The sequence below is a fragment of the Heptranchias perlo genome, chromosome 1, assembly GCF_035084215.1.
Source record: "Heptranchias perlo isolate sHepPer1 chromosome 1, sHepPer1.hap1, whole genome shotgun sequence".
Classification (NCBI taxonomy): domain Eukaryota; kingdom Metazoa; phylum Chordata; class Chondrichthyes; order Hexanchiformes; family Hexanchidae; genus Heptranchias; species Heptranchias perlo.
The window spans coordinates 85,104,682-85,119,700 of NC_090325.1; the positions used below are offsets into that span (position 1 = coordinate 85,104,682).

Here is a 15,019-nt window from a genome sequence, read left to right on the forward strand (position 1 = left end):
GATTACTGTTCGAACTGTAACTCTTGCCAAGTAGATCTGTAATGGCCCATGGAATTCCACGTTATCTCTTCCACATGAGCTGTGTAGAGTGATACAAGAAGATCTAATGAGCTGGTAGCTTGTTGCTTGGGATATACCCTTCGTATCCTAGAAAATGAGGATGTAAGAAAAACAAAATGTGATGTCCACAGCTGACCTGTTTACCAAATTAACTTTGGTTTCCTGAACTCTACCCATTTGCAGACTACAGTACATTTACTTGCATTACTAACCATTTTACCTCAAATCAAGCAATCTCTGTTAAATGGCTCTAACCTGCTTTGCAATCAAAATGCATTGAAGTGTAACAATGCCTTTGAAGTATACCAGATTGTGAGGCATACCCCCCTCAAATGTGTAAAAAGAAGTTAGCAGTAACCAAATTTGAAGTTACTGCTCACATCAAATATATGTAGACTTTAACTGACAGAACTCTCATTTATTAGCCTTTTCTCTTGAGACTTAGCTTTGTGTGCACAGCAGGAAAAGTACAATGACAACAGTGATTTCATGTGAGGTAATTTCAGCTATGAGTGCTGTGAGCAATTGGTTAATATGTTTTTTTTAAAACCACCCATGAAGTTGCATCTAAGTGCTTGTAGAATACAGGAAACAAAGGCAAGCAGAAGAAAGAGTTGGGAACAGTCACTGCAACTGATTGCAAATAAGGGTTTTCTCAATGTGGCCAAAATAAATCTTTAGATAGTGTGACTTGAAGTATCTAGAGTATACTTTCCCCAGCTTCTTTATTTTTTTTCTCTCTCGGTATACTCAAGTAACTAATTTCCACTGGGAAGACTTGGATATCTTGAACTGTAAAGGATTTTCAGCACATTAATTCTTCAATTTCTTTAGATTTCAGGCGGTAAGAAAGAAGTTTATGACTGAGCTGAAGGAACTACGTCAGAAAGAGCAGAGTCCTCATGTAGTGCAAAGCATCATCAGTCTAATTATGGGAATGAAGTTCTTCCGGGTCAAAATGTATCCAGTGGAGGATTTTGAAGCTTCATTTCAGTTTATGCAGGTAAAGTAGACATTTTTATTTTAAACCTTTTAACATGTATAAACCTCTAACTGACTTAACATTCAGGTATGAGGAAATAATAAAGTTCAAGAGTATCTGCATCATACTTAAAAGATATTTACAAGTCATACGTCATTTGGGAAGAAATGATAGATTTTTTAAAAGATGGCTCCCTTTCAAATGAAGGAGTGGTGTGGTTGCACAGCATGTTGCTATAACATACAGTACTATGGAGAATTGGGAAATGGATAGGGACAGAAGATTCTTCCAATTCTTGGTCATATAGGGGAAGTATAAAGTAGAAATTTGGCTTTTCCATCAGTAAGGGAGACAAAATTGGTGGATCATTGACCTTGGGAGTGGGCTTGTTCATCTTCCTGCATCCAACTCAAGAGCTGCATTGACAGAGGACTGGAAGGAAATTGCCTGCAACACTTCAGCCAGAATATATTATGTGATGCAGGAGGATCAAAACAAATTTAAATTAAAGATCACTAAATAAAAGCAGGAGAATGTAGGCAATTCACTGGGGAAAAAAAATAGGAACCAAATAAATATGGCCATCAAGGAGAAAAAGTAATGGGAAAGATTTGAAAAGGAAGAGAGAGATTAGTTTTGCATTGTAGTTTTTCTAAAAAAAAATACTTTAGTCAACTGACCGTAAACTTCTATTTACTATTTAATGTGATGTACTCCAAGACAGTTGGTAGATCATCTCCCAGGCCAATTGCTTGACATCAGAAGGCATGTAGTAAAGGCTGGTTCATGAGAGTACCTTTGTTTCTCCTTTCCACTGCAGGAAGTATTTTATCTCCCTATGGCAGTGTGCTGTGATTCAGAACGCAACGAAGTGGTCATCACATCACCTTTAGTCTGTTTTTATATAAAATAAATTTCCTCATCCGTGGCTATGGGAATCCTTTTCTGTGTATAAATTTCAATTAAGTTTTGTCACCATAATTACCATTAGTACCTTTGCGAATGCAAAGATGTTAATTGTTCGAATAATCTGACCAAATAAAAACCTTTTGTTAAATCTCCGCCTTTGTTGGAAGTTTGGAGGGGGAGATAATGTTTTTTTAAAATTGAGCCCTTTTACAATATTGTTTATTTAATTCTATTGGGATTTGACTTCTTTGAATGTTTTACAAAGCTTGCCACAACACCTTTCATGTAGATTTTTGTACAGACTTCTTATATTTCTGTTTTGTTATCTACTGGATCTTGGCCAGTATAAACCTTTTAATCTGTCCTAAATAGTTATTAGAGATTAATTTTTCTACAGCATACTTTGAAGTGTGTGCTCCTGTTAAATATGTAAAACAAAAATTGGAGGAAAATCTGTAGTACATTTGAAACTATCTAAAGCTCGAATTCTACATCCGTATGTGGGGAGGTTCCTCTAGCACCCCTATCATGCTTCTGGATAGGGTATCAGAATGAGTTTATTGTATGTTAGATTGATTGGATGCCAAAGGTGAGAAAAGGATCATCTATGAACAACAGCAACTTGCATTTATATAGCTCCTTTAACATGGTAAAACATCCCAAGGTGCTTACAACTTATTGGGATCACAACTTACTTGTCTCTTTTATTGATACTGCTATGATTGTCTGAACATTTCTCTTGCTTCTCCTGACATCCAATTACAACATCACCTGCACTCTTCCTCCTGCCTGCATCCACATTGTGCTGAAATGAAAACTCACTGTCTCCTATTGTAATTCATTCTTTCCCAGGACCTCAAAACTGTGGAACTCGTTTCCTTTCCCCCTCTTACCTGCCAAGTGCAAACTACTAGCTATTACTTTTTGATTTAGGCATTTTTCTGTCTTACACTTTTCAAACTTGATGGCATTTGCTTTTTATTGGAAAAAAAAACAAGTGACCATTATAACTGTCAGTTAAATTCTGTTTGATCATATTGTTCAAAATGCTGTAACAAAATAAATAAGTTGAATTTATTCAAATTGGAGTAATAAATTGGGAAAAAAGCTGATTTTCAGGGGATGAGAATGGAATTAGGGAAAATAAAGTGGAAAAATTTACTGAAACAATTAAACAGCAGTGGGAAGCATTTAAAACGGTGCTCAATGGAGTTTAGGAGAAATATATCCCACTAAAAATCAATACAAACTAGCCAGTAATGACTCACCATGGATGAATAAAGAAATACAGGCAAAACTGAAACTAAAGAAAAATCATACACTAAGTACATAGACAACAAAAGAGAGGATGACAAATGGAATAGGAAAATGTTAGGAAAGAAGTTTAAAAAAACAATTAGGAAGGCAAAGAGAAGCTACGAAATTAAATTATCAAGCAATATAAAAAGAATATATAGTGAAGTATTCTACAGACACAAATAACAAATGAAAAATCAGGATAGGGATAGGGCCAGGGCCACTAAGGGATACACACGATAAGTTCACCGGTAATGATAGCAAAATGGCAGAAATATTAAATAATTACTTTGTCTCAATATTTACCAGGGAGACTAATATGGTGGGCATGACATTAGAAGAGGAGATCAAAAAAATTATTAAAACATTTAAGATAGAAAGGGGGAGATAATTGATAAACGAATCAAACTTAGAAAGGATAAAACCCCTGCTCTGGATGGACTGCATCCATGAATATTAAAAGAAGTTAGGGAAGAGTTAGCAGAGGCACTATTACATATTGTAGCAGAGTAACTGAGGGCCCTGATCCTCGAATAAGGATATGGCCCTTTTAAGGATACCTCACCTTTAAGGCGAGGGGTAAGGCCCTTTTAAAAGTCACATCACAGTGCCGTTGGCAACGCCTAGTACACTTTCCCAATACACCATACCTTTGGCAAAGCCTAGTATGCTTTCCCAGTCCCTGGCTCACTCAGCTGTTCGCAGCTACCTTGTAACTGCCTTTCAGCTCATCAGCTTCTTTAGAGGGCCCAGGCTATGCCCGAGCTGCTTTCCAGCTTCCTTTTTGGGCTCTGTCTTAGCAACAGCCCTGTTTCTTATGCCTCACCCTTTTAACTCTCACCTGACTGGGGAAGATCTCCACCCACTCCAGCCTTAATTACTTTTTAAAGGCGAGGTGTCTTAAAAGGGCCATACCCCTCCTCTTAAAGGGGAGGTCTCCTTAAAAGGGTAGATAAAGGGGAACCAGTGGATGTCGTATATTTGGATTTTCAAAAGGCATTCGATAAAAGGTTGTTACCCCAACCGCATGAGCCCTTATCGTGTAATATATTAGCATGGATAGAGGATTGGTTAACGGACAGAAAACAGAGCAGGGATAAACGGGTCATTTTCAGGCTGGCAGGCTGTAACTAGTGGGGTGCCACAAGGTTTGGTGCTTGAGCCTCAGCTATTTACAATCAACATTAATGACTTAGATGAAGGGGCCAAGTGTAATGTATCCAAGTTTGCTCATGAAACAAAGCTAGGTGGGATATAGACAGGTTAAGTGAGTGGGCAAGAAGGTGGCAGATGGAGTATAATGTGGGGAAATGTGAGGTTATTCACTTTGGTAGGAAGACTAGAAAAACAGAATATTTTTTTAAATGGTGAGAAACTATTAAATATTGGTGTTCAGAGAGACTTGGGTGCCCTTGTACAAGAAACACAAAAGGTTAGCATGCAGGTACAGCAAGCAATTAGGAAAGCAAATGGAATGTTACATATGAATAGGAGCAGTAATAGGCCATCCGGCCCCTCGAGCCTGCTCTGCCATTCAATAAGATCATGGCTGATCTTCTACCTCAACGTCATTTTCCTGCATTATCCCCATATCCCTTGATGCCTTTAATATCTAGAAATCTATCGATCTTTGTTTTGAATGTACTCAATGACTGAACCTCCACAGCCTTCTGGGGTAGAGAATTCCAAAGATTCACCACTCTCTGAGTGAAGAAATTTCTCCTCATCTCAGTCGTAAATGGCCTACCACTTATTCTGAGACTGTGACCCCTGGTTCTAGACTCCCCAGCCAGGGGAAACATCCTCCCTGCATCTACCCTGTCGAGCCCTGTAAGAATTTTGTATGTTTCACTGTGATCACCTCTCATTCTTCTAAACTCTAGAGAATTACCCTGCTAATTACATCCTTAAAAAACTCTAATAGGTTTGTCAAACACTATTTCCCTTTCGTAAAACCACGTTGACTCTGCATAGTCATATTATGATTTTCTAAGTGCCCTGCTACCACTTCCTTAATAATGGATTCCAGCACTTTCCCGACGACTGATGTCAGGCTAACTAGCCTGTAGTTTCCTGTTTTCTCTCTCCCTCCTTTCTTGAATAGCAGTGTCACCTTCCAATCCACTGGAACTGTTCGAGAATCTAGGGAATTTTGGAAGATCATAACCAATGCATCCACTATCTCTGCAGCCACCTCTTTTAGAACCCTCAGATGCAGGCCATCAGGTCGAGGGGATTTGTCGGCTTTTAGACCTATTAGTTTCTCCAGTACTTTTTCTCTACTGATATTAATTACTTTAAGTTCCTCACTCTCATTAGTCCCATGGTTCCCCACTATTTCTGGTATGTTTTTTGTGTCTTCTACTGTGAAGACAGATATAAAATATTTGTTCAACGCATCTGCCATTTCCTGATTCCCCATTATAATTTCTCCGGCCTCCGCCTCTAAGGGACCAATGTTTACTTTTGCTACTCTCTTCCTTTTTACATACTTTTAGAAGCTCTTACAATCCATTTTTATATTTCTTGCTAGTTGACTTTCATTTTCTATTTTCTCTCTCAGTTTTTTGGTCGTCCTTTGCTGGTTTCTAAAACTCTCTCAATCCTCAGGCTTACTACTCTTCTTGGCAACATTATAGGCCTTTTCTTTCAATCTAATACTATCCTTAACTTCTTTAGTTAGCCATAGGTGGATCACTTTTCCCGTGGAGTTTTTATTTCTGAATGGAATGTATATTTGTTGAGAATATTGAAATATTTCTCCTTATGTGGAGATATATTTCTTTATGTGGCTTGGTGTCAAATTTAGTTTGAAATGCCTTGGGACGTTTTGCTGCGTTAAAAGTGCTATATACATGCAAGTTGATGTTGATCAGCGCAGTTGGGTTGTCGTGATATCTGTCCCCATTGGTGGAAGACACAATGGGTTTTTGAAACAAAAACGGAAAATCCTGGGAAGACACAGATTAGTCAGTATCTTAGCAAGAAACGGCAGTTTAATGGTTCATTCTCGGACTGGCAACCAGGAGCCAGTGGTGTTCCGCAGGGGTCGGTGCTGGGTCCCCAACTCTTTACAACCTATATTAACGATTTGGAGGAGGGGACCGAGTGTAACATATCAAAGTTTGCAGATGATACAAAGATGGGAGGGAAAGTGGAGAGTGAGGAGGACATAAAAAACCTACAGGGGGATTTAGACAGGCTGGGTGAGTGGGCGGAGATTTGGCAGATGCAATACAATATTGGAAAATGTGAGGTTATATACTGCAGTACAAAGGGATCTGGGGGTTCTAGTGCAAGAAAATCAAAAAGTTAGTATGCAGGTGCAGCAGGTGATCAAGAAGGCCAACGGAATGTTGGCTTTTATTGCTAGGGGGATAGAATATAAAAACAGGGAGGTATTGCTGCAGTTATATAAGGTATTGGTGAGACTGCACCTGGAATACTGCATACAGTTTTGGTGTCCATACTTAAGAAAAGACATACTTGCTCTCGAGGCAGTACAAAGAAGGTTCACTCGGCTAATCCCGGGGATGAGGGGGCGGACGTATGAGGAGAGGTTGAGTAGATTGGGACTCTACTCATTGGAGTTCAGAAGAATGAGAGGCGATCTTATTGAAACATATAAGATTGTGAAGGGGCTTGATCGGGTGGATGCGGTAAGGATGTTCCCAAGGATGGGTGAAACTCGAACTAGGGGGCATAATCTTAGAATAAGGGGCTGCTCTTTCAAAACTGAGATGAGGAGAAACTTCTTCACTCAGAGGGTAGTAGGTCTGTGGAATTTGCTGCCCCAGGAAGCTGTGGAAGCTACATCATTAAATAAATTTAAAACAGAAATAGACAGTTTCCTAGAAGTAAAGGGAATTAGGGGTTACGGGGAGCGGGCAGGAAATTGGACATGAATTTAGATTTGAGGTTAGGATCAGATCAGCCATGATCTTATTGAATGGCGGAGCAGACTCGAGGGGCCAATTGGCCAACTCCTGCTCCTATTTCTTATGTTCTTATGTTTTGGATATAACCTTTCTGATGAAATCTTCATTAAAAAGGTTATAGTTGAAATGTTAACCTGTCTTTTCTCTTTACGGATACTGACTGACCCACTGTCTTTTCCAATTTTCTGGTTTTGTTTTGGATGTCCATCATTAGCAGTTTTTTTCTTTTTATTTGCTCAGTTGTAATATTCTTATTTTACACAATACAGCATAGTGTTAAGAACATTGGAAGCTTGCTAAGGATGGCCCAGGGTTTATTTCCCTTTTCACATTGAGGATTTGTAACAATCCTTTTTGACAGGTGTGTGGATTTCATTGTGGTTCAGCTCATCCCTGTGACCAACCCACTCTGATTAAATGTTGCCAAGGATTACTGTCTATTGCAGGCCCACAGACAGTGCAGAGTTCCATTTGTACTGGGGTGGATTCTGTCCCTCTTCCTCTATTAGCAGTGATAACGACGAGCTACTCCTTGCCTTATACAAGTACTTCTGCTGGAGACGCAGAAGCTTTTCTTCCGTTACTTGGAGTCCACAGATATGTGCAGATAGATTGAGTAGATAAAGCATGGGAGCCAATATGCGTCTGTTTTTGCTAATTTCTGAATTGTTTGTAGCCTCTTAATCTGTGGTTTACTCGTAGTGCACCAGGCTGGATGGCTGTATTCCAGGATTGAACGGATGTAAGCTTTGTACAATCTGAGGAAAGTTCTGGGGCTGACTCCGTGCTTTTTTCCACAGAGGGCTCACAATTTGGCCCAGCCTGGCCGATGCCCTGGCAGTGATGATGTCATTGTACCATGTTCAAGCTATGTTCCTTCATAAATTGCTGCTTTCTGATGCACTGATCAGTCAATTATATTGATCGTTTGGGCAACTAACAAAGTTGATCATTATAACAATTCCACTGTAGTAGAATACAGTAGGAATATGAAATGCTTTTATAGTACAATGTGGAGTCCTATCTTGATCAAAATGTGATCTCTTTCAGCTATTCCCAGTTCTGTCCTTTTGTACAAAAATAACTGGTGTCAAATACATACAACTCTTTTGGACAATATAACAGCTTTACATTTTTGCCCTCCTACACAATATCATAAAATCTAAAATTAATCTCAAAACATTTAAATGGATTTCTAAACTTTTTTTCCCCCCCACTTACACTAAGATGAAACAGTACAATTATTATATGGATTTCCTTGCCTAATTTTATTTGATAAGTGTGGTGAGGACACAGAAAGGTCTAGTTCCACAGTGGTTCCTCTTTTTATGCCTCATCAGCTTTGTTAATGGTGATTTATTAATTGATTCCCCGATGGCTTATTGAGTTTATCCAATGAGTTGCTGAGCTGTATAGACTTGACAAAGTCCCAGGTTTGATGTGAGGTGAGGACAGGATTGGTGGGGTTCAGCTGTGATGCCCCTATAGTTTAACAGCTTTTTGATGTTTCCAAGGTTAACACATGAATATGGTACTTCATGGGCAGCAGTGATCTGCCTGCACCCATGGGACCATATCCCAGCAAGGAATGCCTTAAGATGATGAGAAATTGTAGAAAACAAAATGGTGATGCATTTATATGTTTTCTGTATAATTTAAAGGGTATTATTCTGGAACTACAGAGAAATGTATGTGTGACTCATGTCAGTCAGAAAGGCAATGGAATTATTTAATTTAACCAGGCACACAATATTTGTTAGTCATAAGATTTGAATTATGCAAGCACAAAATCTTTTTCGAAATTAACAATTTCCTTTTTTTTAAGGTAACATTTTCTCATTTTTCTCCTTTTTTGGTTTCCCTGAGCCATTGAATTCCTGCAGCTAAGATCACGATTTGCTCCCAGGCTGTCACCTGGGGTGTTCAGAATCGGTTGCAAGGAAGGAAAATTGTGCCAGAGGATGGAAAGGGTGCAGATGTGACAGCCCTCTTCATTAAAGGAGACTGGAATAAGCCAGTTATCCTTTCTTCAGTTGTTGGTATACTAATAGCCAATAATACAGGATAAAATTACTAACAACTTGGAGAAATGTGAGTTAAGCATGGATTTCTGAATGATCAACCGTATAGCATTCTTTGAAGAAATAGCAGAGAGGATAGGTAAAGGAAATCCAGTTGATGTGGTTTATATGGATTTTCAATAAGTATTTGATAAGGTACCACATAAGATAAGTATTTGATAAAGGTACCATATAGCAAAGAAATGGTACATGGAATTGAGGGGGAATGTGACTATATGGGCGGTGAAACAGTTGGAGGGCAGAAAGTAAATGGTAGGGGTAAAGTAGATTTAATTGAACTGGTATTCCATGTGGGTCTGTGTTGGAGCTACCCTCATCAGCTATATACACATAAATGATCATGACTTTGGTGATGATGCTAAATTGCCAGATAAGGAAAATTGTGATGAAGATTCTGAAAAACTGCGGAGGATCATTGGTAGGCTACCAGGGTGGCAAATGCAATTCATTGTAGAAAAATGTGAAGTAATAGATTTTTGGAAATAAGAATAGGGAAAGAAAATGCACTGTAAATGCAGTAGTGGAGCAGATGGTCCTTGATGTGCAGATACACAGGTCATTAAAGGTAGCACTTGAAGTAGATACAGCCATAAAAAAGGCAAATGGAAACCTTTATTTTGTTTTGAGGTATAGAGTGCAAAAGCAAGGAGGAGAATTTAATTTGTGGAAGATCTTTGGCCACAGTTGGAGTATTTTTTACAGTTTTGGACACCCCATTATAGAAAGTATATGAAAGTAATGAAGAAAAATGTAGTATTGTTCAGTAGGTTTTTATCAAAGAAAGGTATTACAGTTATGACAAAACTTGAGAAATTAGGATTTTATTCACTAGATTGAAAAGACCTAAGGGTGACCTGATAGAGATCTCTAAGACAATGAGGTAAATAGTGATATTTTGTTTCCACAGGACACCTGGGCAGTAACAAAAGGGCACAAATTTGAGATAATCAGGAAAAGAATTAAAAGAGAGGTTAGAAAGTATTTATTTGCAGAGTTAGAATGTGGAATTTTCTGCCACAATCCATTGTTGAAGTGGGGTCCATAAATACTTTTAAAAGGAAATTAGGTAGTCGCTTGGAAAAAGAGAAATATCAAGATGTATGGGGAGTGGGATTAGACAAGGTGACTCATGGAGAAAAACACCAAATAGACTTAATGAGTTGAAAGGCTTCTTTCTGTGCTGTAACATTCTAAGTGTAAAGAATGACGTGGTGATATTTCACCCTCTGATTTTCCTCTCTCCCAGTAAGGAAGGACGTGACCTACGCTCAAGGATGGCTAACAACAACATTAGAGTGGGAGAATGGAATCTGTATCCTAGTAGCCATGGCATTGTGTGTTGGAGTACCGACATGCTTTGCTGCCTAGTGACATTTTAAAATTTTGTAAAATTATTTTTATGTTCTTTTTCATAACCGTCTTATTGTGGGTTTCTTCGCCATCCAAAGGTTTTTGCATTTGTGCATTGTATTGCTGGGCTGGATAACATTTTACTGCCTTTTTCTGCTTTTGTGCAGTCATTGATTTCAATAGTGTAGGACTTTCTGGATTAGTTACAAAGTTATATTGGAAACCAGTATTCACTTTTTTGTTTTGTTTTTGTTATGGAATTCAGAGATTTCTAACTAGATTTTATTTTCTACAGGAATGTGCACAGTATTTCCATGAAGTAAAAGATAAAGACATAAAACATGCACTTGCTGGACTCTTTGTGGAAATTCTGATTCCTGTGGCTGCTGTAAGTTTACTATTTTCTGTCCTAACACTATGTAAAGAGAAATGGCTCATGACATAACTAACATATGTTATTACCTTGCACATTTTTAGAAAACGTCCTTATTTTGTTGCTAGATTCCTGTCTTGACTTGTAATGGAAGGAACTTTTGTTATTTTTCAGGCAAACGGCCAACAGTGTGGATTAAGTAAAATTGAGATTAATATTCAAATGATAAACTTCAAACTTAGTGTTTTTTAATCAAATATAGTGTTCTGGTTCCCATTATACATGAGTTCAGCATAGCCAGTTTTCTGCCAACTAGTGCAAAGCTGACCTTTTCAATTGTATAGAACATAATTGTCACTGCAGATATTATAATTGGCAATAATTTACAAAAGAAAATATATGTGTCTGTTGGTAGTCTGTAATCATTTTATGAATCATATGATAATCATTCTTAACAATTCAAAATGCAGTTGAAGGATTAAAATATCATGGTGTTGTCAAAGAATAATAAGGAATCAATTTGGTGCTTGTGTTGTAATTAAAGGAGTTGTGTTATTGTATCAATATAAGTTTCAAACTAAGAGTAGGCATGAGGTTAGAAGATTTTGAGTAAATTTTGAAAAAGCTCATTAGATAGATTGCTGACACTGGTGGACTGCAAGAATGCTAGATCATTACACAAGGGTCAGAAGCATGATTATGTCAACCAACGCCTTGTTAAATTACAACCTATGGTAAGATAATTACTGCAGCTTGTTAGTAAATATTCAACGACACCTAGCAAAGTTGATGGAAATTTTCTCTTTTAAAAATGCAATGCACTTAAACTGGGCAGAGAATCACAGTTCAGTGCAGTAACTGTATTTAGCCTGAACATTGCTGTTTTTATTATCATCTGAAAAATGGACCAGGGCAATTACTTTTTATGAGTAAATTTAAAGGTAGTTGCTTTTGTTTTTAAAACATAGGCTTGTTCAGTTAGTAAGGAGTACCACCTCTCATAGCAAGTAAATACAAAGATTGGGTTCTTTCCTGGGTTGTTCAGTATTTAACTCCTGAGCTTTTGACCCCAAGATTTACTTACCAATAACTTGCTCATCGATGCTCAGTTTAGATTCCACCAGAATCATTTGACTCTAGATCTTATCACAGCCTTGATCCGGTCATGGATGCAGGAGCTGAGTGCAAAAGGAGGTGGAAGTAGCTTCTCTACCATCACCACAAGGACTGCAATGGTTCAAGTACAAGGCCCAGCACCACCTTTTCAGAGCAACTAGGGATCGATAATAAATACGGCCTTGCCACGTCATCCACATCCTGAGAACAAATTTTTTTAAATAGCTGCAGTCTCAGACAGGATTTAAAATTGCCTGATCTTTCTTAAAGCCACTACTTTTCACTGTCTGCTAAATATGTGCAAGTCCAGTCTCGACAAAAGCCAGTAGGTAAGACAGACTGCAATGATAATGTGCCTCCGTGCCAGTTTAAACCGCTGTTGTGCCGCCTCACACATCATCATGATAGCATCAGTTACTGAAATGCCATCAATCTCTGGGACAGCACAACTTGGAAGTTGCAATTTGTGGAGACTTTACACATATTCAAATTCTGAAAAGGGTGATGACTTCAATGTAATGTGAAAAACTGAAAAAATGAATAAATTTTGTTTTCATTGAACCTATTTGGAGAGTACACTGATCTCTCCAAACTTGTTTGTCTAGGCTGTTAAAAATGAAGTGAATGTGCCATGTCTCAAGAATTTTGTGGAGATGCTGTATCAGACCACCTTTGAGCTTTCATCAAGAAAGAAACATTCATTGGTAAGTGTTTTGAAATTGTCAGTTCTGTGTCAAACGAATACAGTTATGTGCCAGGATGAATGTAATAAGTTAAACTCACTTAATAGCACACGATTACCAGCAACCTCCATTTATAGAAAAAAAATCCTGTAGCCCTGGTTTGAAGATTTGTTGTTGACAGTTGTCAAACCTGAAGAAATGCACAGATGTTTGTTAGAATCTTGTCTGACTAATACGTCTATTGTCTACATCTCCCTAATGTGAATCTACGTTATGCTGGTCACTGGCACTAAATATGAAACCGTGGATACCCATGAGAGATGTAATGTAATACTAGGGAGAAATATGTATAGCCCCACAATAATCTGTGCTTGGACTCTCAGTGTATCTAATCCACCTAAGTTACTTCAATACCGAAATCAAACATTAAGTTAGTCAGTTTTGCTGACAACATAAAAATTCTACACAAGCTCCATTATAGGCTTGTCAGCAAAATTGAAGCCCATGGAATAAAAGGGGCAGTGGCAGCATGGATATGAAATTGGCTAAGTGACAAGAAAGAGAGCAGTGGTGAACAGTTGTTTTTTGGACTGGAGGAAGGTACGCAGTGGTGTTCCCCAGGGGTCGGTACTATCACTGTGAAGCAGAATTCACCAAGCGTTGGATTGTTCACCCACTAATAGGGCATGTGAGAGCTGGGTTTAGACCATCCTGAGACAGGTTAGTTTTACCCTACTGATGATGTGTTGTTGCAATAGTAATCCTGCTCAGTACGAGAGGAACCGCATGAATGACTTGGACTTGGGTGCACAGGGCACAATTTCAAAATTTGCAGATGACACCAAACTTGGAAGTGGAGTAAACTGTGAGGAGGATAGTGATAGACTTCAAGAGGATAAAGACAGGCTGGTGGAATGGGCGGACACATGGCAGATGAAATTTAACACAGAGAAATGTGAAGTCATACATTTTGGTAGGAAGAATGAGAAGAGGCAATATAAACTAAATGGTACAATTCTAAAGGGGGTGCAGGAACAAAGAGACCTGGGGATATAAGTACACAAAACTTTGAAGGTGACAGGACAGATTGAGAAAGTGGTTAAAAAAGCATACGGGGTCCTGGGCTTTATAAATAGAGGCATAGGGTACAAAAGCAAGGATGTTATATACATGAATATTGTGTCTACAAGAGTAGGTCAGAAGCTGAGTATTCTGCAGCGAGTGACTCACCTCCTGACTCCCCAAAGCCATTTATAAGGCACAAGTCAGGAGTGTGATGAAATACTCTCCACTTGCCTGGATGAGTGCAACTCCAACAACACTCAAGAAGCTCAACACAATCCAGGACAAAGCAGCCTGCTTGATTGGCACCCTATCCACCACCTTAAACATTCACTCCCTCCGCCACTGGCGCACCGTGGCTGCAGTGTGTACCATCTACAAGGTGCACTGCATCAACTCGCCAAGGCTTCTTCGACAGCACTTCCCAAACCTGTGACCTCTACCACCTAGAAGGACAAGGGCAGCAAGTGCATGGGAACACCACTACCTGCACGTTCCCTCCAAGTCACACACCATCCCGACTTGGAAGTATATCACCGTTCCTTCATCGTCGCTTGGTTAAAATCTTGGAACTCCCTACCTAACAGCACTGTGGGAGAACCTCCACCACATGGACTGCAGCGGTTCAAGAAGGCGGCTCACCATCACCTTCTCAAGGGCAATTAGGGACGGGCAATAAATATTTGATTCATTCACTGGATGAGGGCATCGCTGGTAATGTTGAAGTTATGTTGAACCTTTATAAAATACTGGTTCAGCCACAACTGGATTATTGTGTCCAATTCTGGGCACCACACTTTAGGAAGGATGTGAAGGCCTTCGAGAGGGTGCAGAAAAGATTTACTAGAATGGTTCCAGGGATGGGGGACTTCAGTTACATGGATAGACTGGAGAAGCTGCGGTTCACCTTAGAGCAGCGAAGGTTAAGAGGAGATTTGATAGAAGTGTTCAAAGTGATGAAGGGTTTAGATAAAGTAAATAAAGAGTAACTGTCCCAATTGGCGGAAGGGTCGAGAACCAGAGGACACAGATTTAAGGTGATTGGCAAAAGGACCAACGGCAACATGAGGAAAATCTTTTTTAAGCAGCGAGCAATTATGATTTGGAATGCACGACCTGAAAGGGTGGTGGGAGCAGATTCAATTGTGGCTTTCGAAAAGGAATTGGCT

The 15,019-nt window shown here is 39.0% G+C and overlaps 1 protein-coding gene across 19 annotated transcripts in view; it reads left to right on the top strand.

The window, feature by feature from the left end:
* Positions 1-15,019, top strand: part of fryl (furry homolog, like) — a 450,071-nt gene that overhangs the window by 226,635 nt on the left and 208,417 nt on the right. For all 19 annotated transcript variants that reach the window (XM_067987951.1, XM_067987806.1, XM_067987858.1 and 16 more), the window contains 3 exons: positions 895-1,063; positions 10,912-11,004; positions 12,711-12,809. In XM_067987951.1, coding sequence (XP_067844052.1) covers positions 895-1,063; positions 10,912-11,004; positions 12,711-12,809 — 361 coding nt within the window. The remainder of the gene's footprint in view (positions 1-894; positions 1,064-10,911; positions 11,005-12,710; positions 12,810-15,019) is intronic.